General features: G+C 36.9%; 1 protein-coding gene across 1 annotated transcript in view; it reads left to right on the top strand.

Annotated features, from left to right (window-relative positions):
• b4galt1.1.S (UDP-Gal:betaGlcNAc beta 1,4- galactosyltransferase, polypeptide 1, gene 1 S homeolog) overlaps positions 1-15,288 on the top strand; it is a 65,358-nt gene that overhangs the window by 22,527 nt on the left and 27,543 nt on the right. Inside the window, exon 3 of the mRNA XM_018243539.2 lies at positions 9,651-9,886. Within this exon, the coding sequence (XP_018099028.1) occupies positions 9,651-9,886 (236 nt within the window). The remainder of the gene's footprint in view (positions 1-9,650; positions 9,887-15,288) is intronic.

Below are 15,288 nucleotides of genomic sequence, written 5' to 3' on the forward strand. Positions count from 1 at the left end.
TTTAGAGCTTGGTAAATGTTAGTGCAAGTTGCCTATAAAATCTCCATTTATCCACAATGATAAACATACAGTGCTGCTTGAAACAGGAAATAACAGTGCCTTGTGCTAACCGCAAACACCTTCAAATAACATGAAGATTATTTTGCCCCAAAAAGGCACTATAGCCAGATGCAATCTAACAGAACACTGGGGTGTAACTGTAGAGGAAGCAGATTACCCTTTTGCTGAGGACTCAGGAAGGCACTAACTGATAAGAGGAAAGCAACTGCATACTACAATAATCCAGACGAGGTCTAGAACCAGCTGTCCAGTATTCCAGAACAAGCATTGCATCCAAAATACCTTAAAATCATAAATTAGGTGAACTAAAACGACAAAACAAGTTGGCTTTCTGGACACAGAGCCATAAATATGACAAAAAAATAAAATGCCATAAAATCAGTGTACACAAAAGTCCCTTATGTAAAATACTATAATAAAAGTAAATAACCCTTTATAGGAAACCAAAAACCCTCTGGTTTGTAGAAGGCACTCTGCACCCCCACAAACTAAGGGCACCTATACATGTGAGGTTACCTTTACCAAGAAGAGATAGAGCAGTGCCTTTTCTCCCACTTACAATGTATGGACCAGGGTGCTAGCAAATGCTAAACAGTATATTTTATATCATAGGTGATTATTATGTATGCCTCCAGCAGGGCCCTAAGATACTGCTTTCTAGCAGGGTAAGTGCCATTAAAGGGATTCTGTCATGGTTTGTATGGTGTAGTTATTTCTAAAGTACACTGTTTACACTGCAAATAATTCACTCTACCATGAAAATTTCTTTCCTAACCCAAAAAGTGTATTTTTTAAATTTTAATATTAGTGTGTAGACAGCCATCTCAATCATTTTTGCCTGGTTGTGTGCTTTCAGAAAGAGCCAGCACTCCAGGATGGAACTGCTTTCAGACAGGCTATTGTTTCTACTACTCAATGTAAGTGGAAGTAGAAGGCAGTGGAACATTGATTTTTACTATTGAGTGCTGTTGTTATAGCTACTAGGGAGCTGTTATCTGGTTACCTTCCTATTGTTCTGCTGATGGGCTGCTGGGGGGGGTGATATTGCTCCAACTTGCAGTGCAGCACTAAAGAGTGACTGAAGTTTACTAAAGCACAAGTCACATGACTGGGGGCACCTGGGAAACTGACAATATGTCTACCCCATGTCAGATATCAACATTAAATAAAAAAAAAAACAGTTTGGTCTTTTGAAAAATGGATTTAAGTGCAGAAGTCTGCTGATGAAGCACTATTAACTGATGCATTTTCCTACGGCAGTATCCCTTTAAATACTACTTTCTAGCAGGGTACATGTCCAAACCCCAGAGCAATGAATACGGAAATACACTGTACCATTTGATTGGAAAGAGAAGCCCCACTTACTGGCCATATATAGCTATGAAATGAACTAGAGTCATAAGACTGCAGAGTATAGGTAACTTTACAATCACAGCAGTACTGCATTAGGCTGAAATGTGTAATAAGACATTCAGACAGACAGACAGACAGGTAACCAATAGCAGCTGCTGAGGTCACACAGAAAAAACAATTGCTGATAATGCCTCCTGGAAGGCCCACAAAACCAAGTATGTATCACATTTCTAGCTGAAATGGTTTTCAATTGAATCTCCAAGCAGTACTTCAGTAACCCAGCACAAAAAAAAATTACAATAAAATTTGCAGGGGTGAATAGGTAAGAATAGGCAATTTGGGAAAGAAAAGGGGAAGCGATGGAATGGGGGAAAAGAAAAATGAATTGCAATAATGTCATAAGAGTAGAACAAAAGTTAAAGGAACAGTACTGATCTGTTCAGAAACACTAATATAGTTCGTATAAACAAGTTGTTTGTGTAGCAATGGCGGAAATTTAAAAATATTATATGGCACAGGTTAAATAGTGGATAACAGATAACACCATTATGTTCTACTTATATGCTTATCTGATGTATAACCTCAGCCTTTTCTCCTTAGAATGGATGCCCCCATTGCTACACAGCAGCTTATTTATATAAACAATAGTAGTGCTTCTGAAGCAAACACAAAAGTTTTACCAGTGCAGGAAAAAACTGCATTATATTTTTTTTACTTTAATACACTTTTATTTTTTGATGTTACTGTTCCTTTAAAAAGGAAAAAGAGAGAGAGTGGGATTTGGTGAAAAGTATCAGGGGCGTGATGAACTAAGTCTCAACCCTGTACTCAAAGCTCAAGAAATCTGATTTCTCAACCCTGTACTCAAAGCTCAAGAAATCTGATTGGTCTCTGGCTGCAATGACTTCAGTAGGAAATTGTCCAAAAGTACTCGCACACCTTGGCCTTCACAGGAAATGATACCGTGGTGCACAGCAATGGAGGAATCAGCTACCTCACTTCCCAATGGCAACACAAAATCACTGGCACACAGGTAATGCTGGCAGGTTATACCTGCCATGCAATGTTTCGGGGGTTACCCCCTTTATCAAGCATTCAGTGGGAGCCTTAGGACTACACTACACTGGAGATTCTGATCAGAATATGTGGGTCGGATTTTATCTGATGTTGTCATGCAACACCACGTAACAGCAAAAGATTTTGTAAGATCCTACAAAATCTGATCTCCATAACTGTAATGTTAAAGGAGCAGTACCATCAAAAAATGAAAGTGTATCAAAGTAAGTAAAATATAATGTACTATTGCTCTGCACTGGAAAAACTGGTGTGTTTACTTCAGAAAGACTATAGTTTATATAAATAAGATGCTGTGTAGCCATGAGGGCAAGCCATTCAAAGAAGAGAAGGTTACAAAGCAGATACCATATAGCCTCAGTAAAATACCATTGTATTTAGTTTATCTGTTATCTGCTATTTAGCCTGTACCTTTTCTTGAATGGCTGCCCCCATGGCTACTCAGCAGCTTATTTATATAAACTATAGTCTTTCTGAAGTAAACACACCAGTTTTTCCAGTGCAGAGCAATAGTACATTATATTTTACTTACTTTGATACACTTTCATTTTTTGATGGTACTGCTCCTTTAACATTACAGTTATGGAGATCAGATTTTGTAGGATCTTACAAAATCTTTTGCTGAAGCAAACAGAACTTTTACCAGTGCAGGGCACGTGCAGCAACCTACCCATCCCCATGCAAGCTTGCTTGCGTACATCTGCTTGCTTCAGGGGGCCATTATTTTCAGGAAAGAACAGAGCTAAAGAGGAAGTAGACCCTGTGGACCAGAACCCCTCGTATCCTGGATACGGTGCATCCATTAGGCTAATGGCACTCACTACATTTTTAAAAAACATAGGTGTACAAAAGATTTGTCCCATACTGTCCTGTGTGTGCACTGGGTGTCACAGTATATCATGTGCCAATATTACATTACAGATACCTTTGCTATCTTTGTATAATGAGCTGTTTTTTAGATCCATAAATATTTACTGGTGTAATTTTGTGGACAAAGTAAGTAGTCCTTGTGGATCTAATAAAAGAAAAATCATAATTTCTCAGTTTGTAAATTTTTAAAAAGTATATACAGGTAGCTCCTAATTATGGAAAGGTCTCCCATAGAGTAAATTTTATCCAAATACAGTAATCCAAATTTGTAAAAATTATTTCCTTTTCTCTGAATTAATAAAACAGTACCTTTTACTTGATCCAAACTAAAATATAATTAATTATATTATATAATTAATAATATAATTTATTGGAAACAAAACCAGCCTATTGGATTTATTTAATGCTTACATGTTTTTCTAGTAGACTAAAGGTATGAAGCTCCAAATAACAGAAAGATCTGTTATCTGGAAAACCCCAGGTCCCGCCCATTCTGTATAACAGGTCCTGTACCTGTACTTTAAAATAGGTGTGGATTTAAAAATTAGGAGTGACAAAACTCTGCTGTGGGGAGCTATTTTACACGAGGGGCCATGTTTTGGTAACAGTCCAGGGACCAAGGATCACTTCCATCCCTGCTACTCCCTTCTTGTCAAGATACAATGGTGAGCAGAGTTTTTAAAAGGCTGCTCTTCCCAGCAATGTATGCAAACAAGAATAGTCAGCACAACCTTGTTAAATCTTCTTACTTTTCTTTAGATGGGTGCAGGTTCTCCAGTGGCCACTCTCCACCAGCAAATGTAGTCAGAGTATGATATGAACAGCACCACAAATTGTATTTGAAGTTTAAAATGCCTTTATTGCTCAAGTGACGGGCATTACCGCAACGTTTCAGGCCTCATTTGGCCCTTTTTCAAGCTAAACTGACAACCATTACACCAGTATTTAAACATTTAGTGCCCTCTAGTGGACAATTAACAACAAATTACAATCATGTGAAACACATTGTTACATTCAATAAAAATAGGTAACATTACATAAAAAGTATCCATCCGGTGAGCAGTGCAACAAGTATAGGTGAAGAAAGTTCATTTGTGATAATACTGCAGGAAACCTGCAAGAATACAAGATAAAAACAGTATATAAGAAAAAAGTTTTTTTATAAGAAGGGAAATATTTTTAATTTAAAATAGTTTTATCTAAAAATAGGCTTGAGATCATACTCTTTATTCAAACCCAATGGACATAATGTCTCCAGTCTCCTGATCCAGAAGGCCTCTCGGTATAGGAGTGTTTTAATCCTATTCCCCCCTCGGCGTTTTGGGGTAACCACTTCAATCACCTGGAATCTTAACTGGTTGACATTATGTCCTGCTTCAATAAAATGTCCTGCAACTGCTTGCTCCTTCTTACCAGTTTTAATGGCTGACTTATGTTCACGGATACGTTCTCGGACGGTTCTCGACGTCTGCCCCACATATGCTAAGCCACAAGGGCATTTGATGACATACACAGCATAGGAGGAAATACATGAGAACCGTCCGAAAATCCGTATGGGTGTCCCTTTTCTGGGATGATATAAAAATTCACCCCGTTGAATGTTGGAGCAGCAGTTGCAGTTTAAACAAGGAAAAGTACCATTTTTACCTTTTTCTTTTAACCTTACACTATTTGCCCCTATATCTATCTTCACTAGGGTTGAACCAATAGTTTTTCCTTTTTTGTAGGCAATCATGGGGGGTCTTTCAAATGCTTTAATATTCGGTAAGTTGTCTTTTACTAGAGCCCAATGGGATTTCAATATTTTTGTAATATGTTTACTTAAAACATTATATTGGGTAACAAAAGTAACATGTTCACCAGATTTTTTCTCCAGTAGCATTGTTCTCTCTTTTGTTCTCAATTCATTATTCTGCCTATGTAGTAAACCTTCTGGATAACCCCTTGCCTGAAATTTGTCACACATTTCAGTCAATCTCACTTCCGCAACCTCATCCGAGGCAACTATACGTTTCACTCTCATTAATTGAGACTTAGGCAATGCCCTTTTTAGTTGGGGTGGGTGAAATGACTGAAAGTGTAAAAGTGTATTACGATCAGTTGGCTTTATGTATAAATCAGTTAACAATCTGTCGCCTTGTTTATACACCCTGGTGTCCAGAAATGCAATATCGGAAAAACTATAGTTCAAAGTAAAGCGAATATAGGGGAGTGCACCATTAATTTCCTGAACAAATGCCTCAAGGGTCTCCTGTGGCCCCGTCCATAACGCAAATACATCATCGATATAGCGAATCCACTTGTTGCAATATCTTAAATATAGATCATTAGTGTAAATAATGTTTTTTTCAAAGTAGTTCATAAAAATATTTGCGTATGATGGGGCCACATTTGATCCCATTGCTGTGCCCCTGATTTGCATAAAATATTCGTCTTGGAACTGAAAGTAACTATTGTACAGTAAAAATGTAAGGCACTGCACAATAAACTTTTTTTGGGTACCATCCATAGAACCATCCTCGAGCAACTCCGACGTGACTGCCTCCACACCCCCATCATGAGGGATGGAGGTGTAGAGGCTCTCAACGTCAAGAGTAACCAAAATCCAATTTTCAACATTGTCAGATATTTCATTCAGTTTAGTCAAAAAATCACTTGTATCTTGTATATACGATTGGTGTGTTTCCACATACGGTCTAATTATTTTGTCTACAAAAATAGCAATAGGGGAAAAAACTGAATCTACATTTGAGACAATCGGTCTGCCTGGAGGATGTTGAAGATTTTTGTGGATTTTAGGTAAAACATAAAAAAGTGGGGTTAAAGGACACAGTTGTTGTAGATAAAGAGCCAACTTGCTATCAATTACCTTTAAATTAAGAGCCTCGTCAACGAGCTCCTTTATTTGTTTTTGTATCCTAAACAAAGGATTACTATTCAATTTTTGGTATGTGGATGTATCAGCAAGTTGGCGTTTTACCTCAGCAATATAATCAACTTTATTCATCACCACCAACGCACCGCCCTTATCGGCAGATTTAATAATTATGTCTGGATTTTTTACCAAATTATTCAGTGTTTGTAATTCAGCCTTGGACATATTGTTGGGAATGAGATGTGTGTCACCCCTGCGGAATTTCTCTTCCAATTGCTTTACCTCTCTAACAACATGTCCAATATAGGCCTCCACAAATACATTATCACATTTTGGCATAAATTCACTAACAGGTTTTAGTCCCAATGTGTCCCCACAAAAAATATTGCTGTAGACATTTCGTTGTTCAACATTTATGGTGTTAGCAAATTGTGCTTTAAGTCTCAATGTTCTAAATAATCTGAACAGTTCCAAATCCAATGTGAAAAAATCAGGATTTTTAACAAGACCAAATGATAAGCCTTTATGCAATACCTGTAACTCCATGTGAGAGAGGATGGTGCTGGAGATGTTTACCACCGCATCCGGCCACTCTTCCCAGCAATGTATACACAGATGTATACTTTACAGATACAAACAGCCTTAAACTGAAGCAGCTCTGTATCAGAGTTTTTGATATTCTCAGGCTTGAAGCACGTTAAGTAGTCCAATTGAGCATCACTATATAAATGACTGATGTCTGTCCCAAGGTGGAGTATATTGGAAAACTTTTCATATGGAGCTGCTTCATATCTATTTACGCAGTGCTTGAAGAGAACAGCCTTTTAAGAACTTGGTGGGCATTTTAGGAATGAGTATGGGGGCAGCCGCAGGGGCAAAATGGAAGCCCATAAGAGGGGAGGAAAGATGAGAAAAAAATAAATAAAATTCCATATAAAAGGAAATAAAATAAAAATGCAGGATGAAATCAAAGATAAAGTTGGAGAATAAATTATAGTGGTGGTCATTTATAAAGTTTGCGTAGTGCATATTTATTTGCAAACAGTTCTATTTCCCATGTTTTTTTTCTGAACATTGAAATATTGCACTGTTGTGCTTGCCTTTCCATTTTTTGTGAATTTACATTGTGTCCAAATATTCACAAATGGCTGGCAAATGAGATGGGTGTTTGCATGAGTGTGGCCACTTTGAAAAGTCTTTGTGTGCAATACTGTTGACATTAATTGAAATTCGCAATTTGTAAACTGTTTAGTGAACATTTTCTCCGCCACAAGTTGTGGCAGAACTAAAATGCCATATTTAAAAAACTCTTATGGACATTTGTAGCATAAATAAAAATTCTCAATTCTGTTTGCACATTAAATACATCACTCTTATTCAGCTTAATATATATAACTATGTGCAGGGCAAATCATTGTTTTACTGAATGTTATAAATGAGCACTAGTGCATAATATGGGAAAATACAAGAAGCAGAGATTAAAAGAATCAGTACAATGGCGGAACTTAAGTTAACCGGGAACTGGGTGGCAGTGGGTGGGAGCCAGGTGGAGATGAAACCATAAAGCAGACCCCCGACTGCTGTATGGTATTTATGCCACTGAAACAGAAAAGAAGGTGTAACCAAAGAGGCAAAAGTGGTTGGGAGGATGAACAGATTACGAAAAAAGAACACACAAATGGGAAGACTATATGAAGATAGAAATAGTGAACAAAAGATGAATGGAAGCAAATATTAAGTGTGGTGTAGAGAAAAAAATCAAACTAGAGAACACAAGAGAAAGTTGGAGGAAGTGTCCAGCAGAGTGAGGGATTGTGGTGATTATGGGAAGAGATGAGGAGGTATAAAATGTAAAAATGAACGTATTTATAAATAAGAAAGGAACTAAAAATTCCACCCCAAAATTATTTTTATATTAACATTATATTTTAATTAGTGTCTGTTGGGCAATCCTGAATGCGTATGGGACATAAATTAATACTGACAGAATAAATCCATGACTGCCCAACGGGCACTACCTCTGTTAGTTATACATAACTAACTAACTCTTTGCTAAATGCCACCTCCCTCACCCATTCTTAAAATGTAATGGCTTTAGAGGCTGCATACACGCCTGCCAACAGATGCCTTTTGGTCAGGCTGGATGGCTCATGACTAGAAGGACAAGCACTTGCAACTGAATGCTCTATCTGAATTTTAATGCATAATGCGATGGTAAAATTTGGTGTAGGAGGAATATATTTTTGACTAGGGCCCCTGGTTCCATTGAAAGCAAACTGTTTACAAGTACATTTTTCTGCTATTTTGTGACAGCAGTTAGTGGAAGAACCTTTTCTGTTTCTTATTATAATTACTCCATGCACAAAGCAAAGATTTGCCGAGAAAGTTTTTTAAAATTACAGTCTTCTTCTAGACATGTACAACTTTGCTGCAAGAAATGCAGCAAATATGTAAGTGGTTTTAGTTCTTCAGTATATGAAACTTTTTGCTATGTGCCAATCTGTAAGTTAATTCATGCTTGAAATCTGTAGGAAAAATTTGTTTTTTACCCATTGCAAAAAATCAGTAATTCGATCTGATCTCTGTGCTACAAGTTATAAAATGAAAGCAAATGTGTGATTGGTTATTATGGGTAAATGTACTGTATCAATTTATCATAAACAAATAGAACAGTGTGTGTGAGGTCCATTGGGATTCTTTTAAATGACCGAAAATCTCGTTAAATATCTCTGACCCATGGCAACCAATCAGCAATTACAACAGTCACCTACAAGTTAGAAAACATAATTTATCCCCAGTGTTAGTTAACACTCCCCTAGGTCCCTAATGACCAATTTGAATCATAAATCAAAACTGAACGGAACTGGAAGCTTGACAGAGAGCCAGGATCTATATACAGTCTATCACAAATCTTACGGTTTCCTTTTTCACAATTGTGTGATTGCTTGTATTGAATATGCTGTTCAAGTTTGAATTTATAGCACATCCAATATGTGCAGTCTCACTGCATTACAGAGACCAAGGCAAGTGCATGTTGGGTAGGAAGCATCCTGAGAGCCCTTTTAAAACCTGAGCTGATAACTACCTTCAACAGTATTTTTCACTTTTGTTTTGGGAATTAAGTGAACATTCTGAAGGAGTTTTCCTACCTGGTAGAATTTATTGGATGTCATTTTTAACCAACCATAGACATTGTTGGTGGATTATGTACCTTACTGTCTTTTTGATTTATCACAACCAGCATCTCTTTATCATCTTTTGTGAAGATAAAGCTTTTGTTTAGTGTGTAACACCTGATCTGTGAATTAAAGAACAATATATAATACGTTCTACTATACTTGTTTGGCTAGACATTTCATGAAATTGACTGTTCATGTAGCCAGTCATGTATGTTTACTGTGACTTCTTTTACTTACAGGTGGTCCTGTTACCGTTAATTTCAATGTGCAAATCAATATAAAGGAAGACATTAAAGCAAATCCACATGTAACAGAGGGTGGTCGCTACAAACCAAGTGACTGCAAAGCATTGCAGAAAGTAGCTATCATTATACCATTCAGAAACCGCGATTTACATTTGAAATACTGGCTTCATTATATGCATCCAATATTACAGAGACAGCAGCTGGATTATGGCGTGTACGTTATCAATCAGGTAAGACACCACACTAGACTGGGTTGGACGTACACTTGCTTTACTAACCAAAATGTGTATATTTATATTTGGATAGTATGTATTTTTTGTGTGTATGTTTATTTACTGTCATAAGTAAATAAATAGATAAAACCAATTACTATCCTCCAACCCCATGCTCCTGAAAGACCCATGTGTTTTAAAATAGTAGCAAAAAAGTAGCAAAAACTGTTTACATATCATAAAATGTATCTCCCGATTTAACAAAAGTATATATAGGGGCAGATTTATCAAGGGTTGAAGTGAATTCGAGGGAAATTTCGAAGTAAAAAAATTCAAAGTAATTTTTTGGATACTTCGACCATCAAATAGGATACTTCGACTTCAAATTTGACTCGAAGTAAAATATTTTGAAAAATCGACCATTCGATAATCAAAGTACTGTCTCTTTAAAAAAACTTTGACTTCAATACTTTGCCAAAGTAAACCTGCAGAAGTGCTATGTTAGCCTATCGAGACCTTCTACAGCATTTTTCCAAGTTTTTGAAGTCAAAGTAAATTCATACAATCGTACGATAAAATCGTTCGAATCGTTCGACTCAAAGGATTTAATCGTTCGATCGAACGATTTTACTTCGACTGCAGAATACCCAAATCTTTAAATTTGAGATAAAATCTCCTCCAACCCCATGCTCCTGAAAGATCCATGTGTTTTAAAATACCAACCCTCTTTAGGGCGATGAAAAAAAGTAGCAAAAACTGTTTACATATCAAAATGTATCTCCCGATTTAACAAAAGTATATATAGGGGCAGATTTATCAAGGGTTGAAGTGAATTCGAGGGAAATTTCGAAGTAAAAAAATTCAAAATTCAAAGTAATTTTTTGGATACTTAGACCATCAAATAGGATACTTCGACTTCAAATTTGACTCGAAGTAAAATAGTTTGAAAAATCGACCATTCGATAATCAAAGTACTGTCTCTTTAAAAAAACTTTGACTTCAATACTTTGCCAAAGTAAACCTGCAGAAGTGCTATGTTAGCCTATCGAGAGCTTCTACAGCATTTTTCCAAGTTTTTGAAGTCGAAGTAAAATCATATGATCGTACGATAAAATTGTTCGAATCGTTCGACTCAAAGGATTTAATCGTTTGATCGAACGATTTTACTTCAACTGCAGAATAACCAAATATTTAAATTCGATAGTCAAATTTTGAAGTATTTTTTACTATGCCTAAGACATAGAGGAGGGTCAGGCAATAGTTGATTGACAGCTAAGATTTTAAATTGCGTTTACAACAGCTATGAATGCTGTAATAAAAAATTATTTGTATTTCATGTTTAATTTGAAAATGACTTTTATTATACAGCTTTTTATGTCTGGATGACAGGTCCCCTTTAAGCCACCATTGCATGATGGTCTGTGTGCTCCTTTAGAGATCACCTGACCGGACATATTGCAGCTTTAACTGTAACAGGAAGAAGTGTGGGAGTAAAACACAGAACACTGTCCATTAATTGGCTCATATGACCTAACATGTACAGTATGTGTGTCCTTGGTTGTTTGTATGTACTGTGAATAGTATGGTCCCAGCCCTTAGTTCTTAAATGGATACTGTCATGATTTTTATGATGTGTGATTTTAATTCGAATTTGCATTGTTTACATTACAAATAACTCACTCTATTATATTCCTGAACCAACAAGTAAAATCGGGTCATTTTGCCTGATCCTGTGACTTCAGAAAGAGCCAGCACTTCATAATGGAACTGCTTTCAGGCATGCTATTGTTTCTCTTGCTCAGTGTAACTGGAGGAGCCGCTTTGGGTCTTGGATTTTTACTACTAAGTGCTATTCTCATATGTACCAAGCAGCTGTAATCTTGTGTCAGAGAGCTGTTATCTGGTTACTTTCCCATTGTTCCATTGATAGGCTGCTGGGGAGATACACAGTCCAGTGCAGCATGACTGACGTTTTTCATAGCACAAGTCACATGACTGGGGGCACCTGGGAAATTGACAATATGTCTAGCCCCAGGTCAGATTGCAAAATTAAATATAAAATAATCTGTTTGCTCTAAAAACAGATTCCAGTGCAGAATTCTGCAGAAATCAGCAATATTAACTGACAGGTTGTGTAATAAACATGTTTTCCAGCAACAGTATCCCTTAAAATAGCAATTTTATATTTAGCATTACCCAGTGGCACATACTACTAAAAAAGTAATTATTAAAAATAGTTTATTTAGATGAAGCAGGGTTTTTTTATGTATGCAATATATTTTTATAGAGACCTTCATTGTTCGGGGGGTATAGTTTTCCTTTAAGTAAAGTAGAGTGGAGACTTAAAGGAGAACTAAACCCAAAAAATGTATATGGCTAAAAATGCCATATTTTATATAATGACCCTATTGCATCAGCCTAAAGTTTTAGCTTCTCAATATCAGCAATGATCCAGGATTTCAAACCCGTCACAGGGGGTCACCATCTTGAAAAGTGTCTGCGACACACATGCTCAGTGGGCTCTGAGCAGCTGTTGAGAAGCTAAGCTTTAGGGGTTGTTGCAAAATGTCAAGCAGAAAATTAGGTTTTTCTGGAATATAAAATGATGCTACAGGGCAGATTATTAAATTCTGCTAGTTGCTCTGATTTCTGTGCTGCCATGTAGTTTTTATCTATCACTTACTAATCAGCCTTATATAACAATATTTATATTCTGTGTACTGTATATTTTGAGTCAATCCCTAAACTCAGTAACTGACAACAGCATAGAGCATATGAAGTGAATCAGCAGAAAAGAAGTTGGAGAGCTACTGGGGCATTTTGGAGGCACAGATCTTTCCTGCTAAAGGGCTGTGATTACCTAGGGTTGGTACAGAATCCCAAAACATAATGTACAACATTTCAAGCCTACGTCTTCAGTTTTTTAGTTTTAGTTCTCCTTTAAGTCATCAGAATGAGGTGGCAGGGGAAGAGAAGACAGCTAGAGGGAAATTATTCATTGTTACTGACAGTTTCTTAGTCCCACCTCACTAACCTCCCGAAGCCAAACAGCAGTTGCTGAATTTGCTGACAGGATCGTGTGCAGCGCACAGAGCAGGAAGTTGTAGTAAGCAGGAGGAAACTGTACAGCGTCTCTCTCTCTGTTGTTTGGGTTGGAGAAACTCTGTTGACTCTGTTGTTCAAATTCAGAATTATAAGGACGTTTTTTTTTAGTATTAAAGCAACAGTAGCACCAAGATCTGAAAGTTCAGTATAATCATGAAAATATGATGTACTGAGGAGTGTATACCTGGTGTATTTGCTTCAGAAACACTAGTATAGTTTAGTTTATATAAAAAAGCTGTTGTAAAGATTGGATACACAGCAAAGAGATAAGCTCTGTAGTATACAATGGGATTCTTCAGAACTAATTTGTTATCTACTGTGTATTATGTGCTTGAATCTCTGTCCCCATGGCTACATACAGTTGTGTTTCTAAAGCAATCACACCAGTTTTACCAGGGCAACAACAGTACATTATATTATTATTCCTTTAAAACACTTTAATTAATTTTTTAATTAAATATGATGAGGGAAAAATGGCTTATATTTAATGCATTCCACTTAAGATCTTGTTGGGAAACAGAGGATGTTCTAAAGCTGGCCATAGACATAAAGATACATTTGTACAGTATAATTTTGGACCGTGTGTGGATCTTCCTGGCATTTTTCGTATCATGTCGATCTGTTGTTTAGTCGATCAGACAGGTTAGATATCTCTGCATGTATTGCCCATCTGACGGTATCAATAGGTGACTGTTACTTCTATTTGTCAGACATAACTTTTGTACGATTTCTGTGTGTGAATCAATGGCTATCTGGTTTGTTCTTTTTACTACTTTATATAATCTGAATGGTTAGTGGTAGGTCAGTTTAAGACCTGTGATAACAAATAGAACAGTGGCACGGTGTGGAAACGGTGTCTTACTTTATACCCTGCTACCTGGTAGAATACCCTGGTCTTTGTCAGAAAGATTTAGGAGCTGAGTTTCTAACTGCGGTTATTGTTCAGTAAAAAAAAACCCCAAAAAATAACAATTTTACAATTACAAAGCAGTAAGTGCTTTGATAAATGTGCCAGGCCATTAAAACACTGCCCTGATTGCCAGAAAACAATTCCTGTACAGGTATGGGATCAGTTATCCGGCAACCTGTTATCCAGAAAGGTCCGGAAAGATTGTCTCCCATAGACTCCATTATTTCCAAATAATCCAAATTTTTAAAAATGATTTCCTTTTATACATTTTTTATGTGTGGGTGACAGGTCTCCTTTAAGAATTCCATTGGTTTTTTATTACTTGCACAAGAAATGTCCAATTCTACTTCTGGATTTTTACAAGCATAATCAGACAAAATCCCTATCCCACGAGGAAAGATTCTATATAAATAAAACTGATCCCTTCCCCGAGCTGCAGCATATTAAGCTTTGAGATAAGTATCAGTTTATTATATAGCAAACTCTTCTGTAAGGGAAGAGTAGAAAGAAGAAGATAAAGCATAAGGAAAGAGAAAGCCCTTGCTCAAAAGTATAGGATTGGTATCCTTTTTAAACATTTTAAAGGGATTCTGTTGTGATTTTTATGGTATCTTTTTTATTTCTAAATTACAAATAATTCACTCCTCTATATATAATTTTATTTCTGAACCAGAAATAATATAATATTGATTAATATTATATATTGATGTGTAGGCACCAATCACTTGTTCTAAATCATCTTTCAGAAAGAGCCAGCACTTCAGATAAGCTATTTGATACTCATTGCAAATGCAGGTTGCAGTGGGACTTGGATTTATACTATTGAGCGTGATTCTCATATCAACCAGGGAGCTGTAATCTTATGTCAGGAAACTATTTGGTTACCTTCCCATTGTTTTGTTGATAGGCTACTGGGGGTGAAAGGGAGAGGGGGTGATATGACTCCAACTTGCACTGTAGCTGTAAAGAGTTACAAGTTTTTCAGAGCACAGAGGGAACCTCCGAAACTAACAACAAGTCTAGCCTAAGATTGCCATCTGGCCACTATTTTACCGGCCTGGCTGGTAAAAGTGACACTTGATCCCAATGTTATTAATACGGAATAGAGATAGATCTATAGGAATATAGACCAGGTCCTAGCGCCCGCTCACACGCACATTTCTAGATGCATACCGTCCCTCAAATTTTGCCGCCGTAGGCCCGGGCCTTTATGGTCTTGCCACAAATCAGGGCCTGCGTTCCCCTCTACCAACTTAAAGGAACAGTTCAGTGTAAAAATAAAATCTGGGTGACAGGCTGTTCAAAATAAAAATGTTTATAATATAGTTAGTTAGCCAAAAATGTAATCTATAAAGCAGAACCATGCCAAGCCAACCAGGTGCCCTACACAACCCAGCCCGCAACG

The sequence above is a fragment of the Xenopus laevis genome, chromosome 1S, assembly GCF_017654675.1.
Source record: "Xenopus laevis strain J_2021 chromosome 1S, Xenopus_laevis_v10.1, whole genome shotgun sequence".
NCBI lineage: Eukaryota > Metazoa > Chordata > Amphibia > Anura > Pipidae > Xenopus > Xenopus laevis.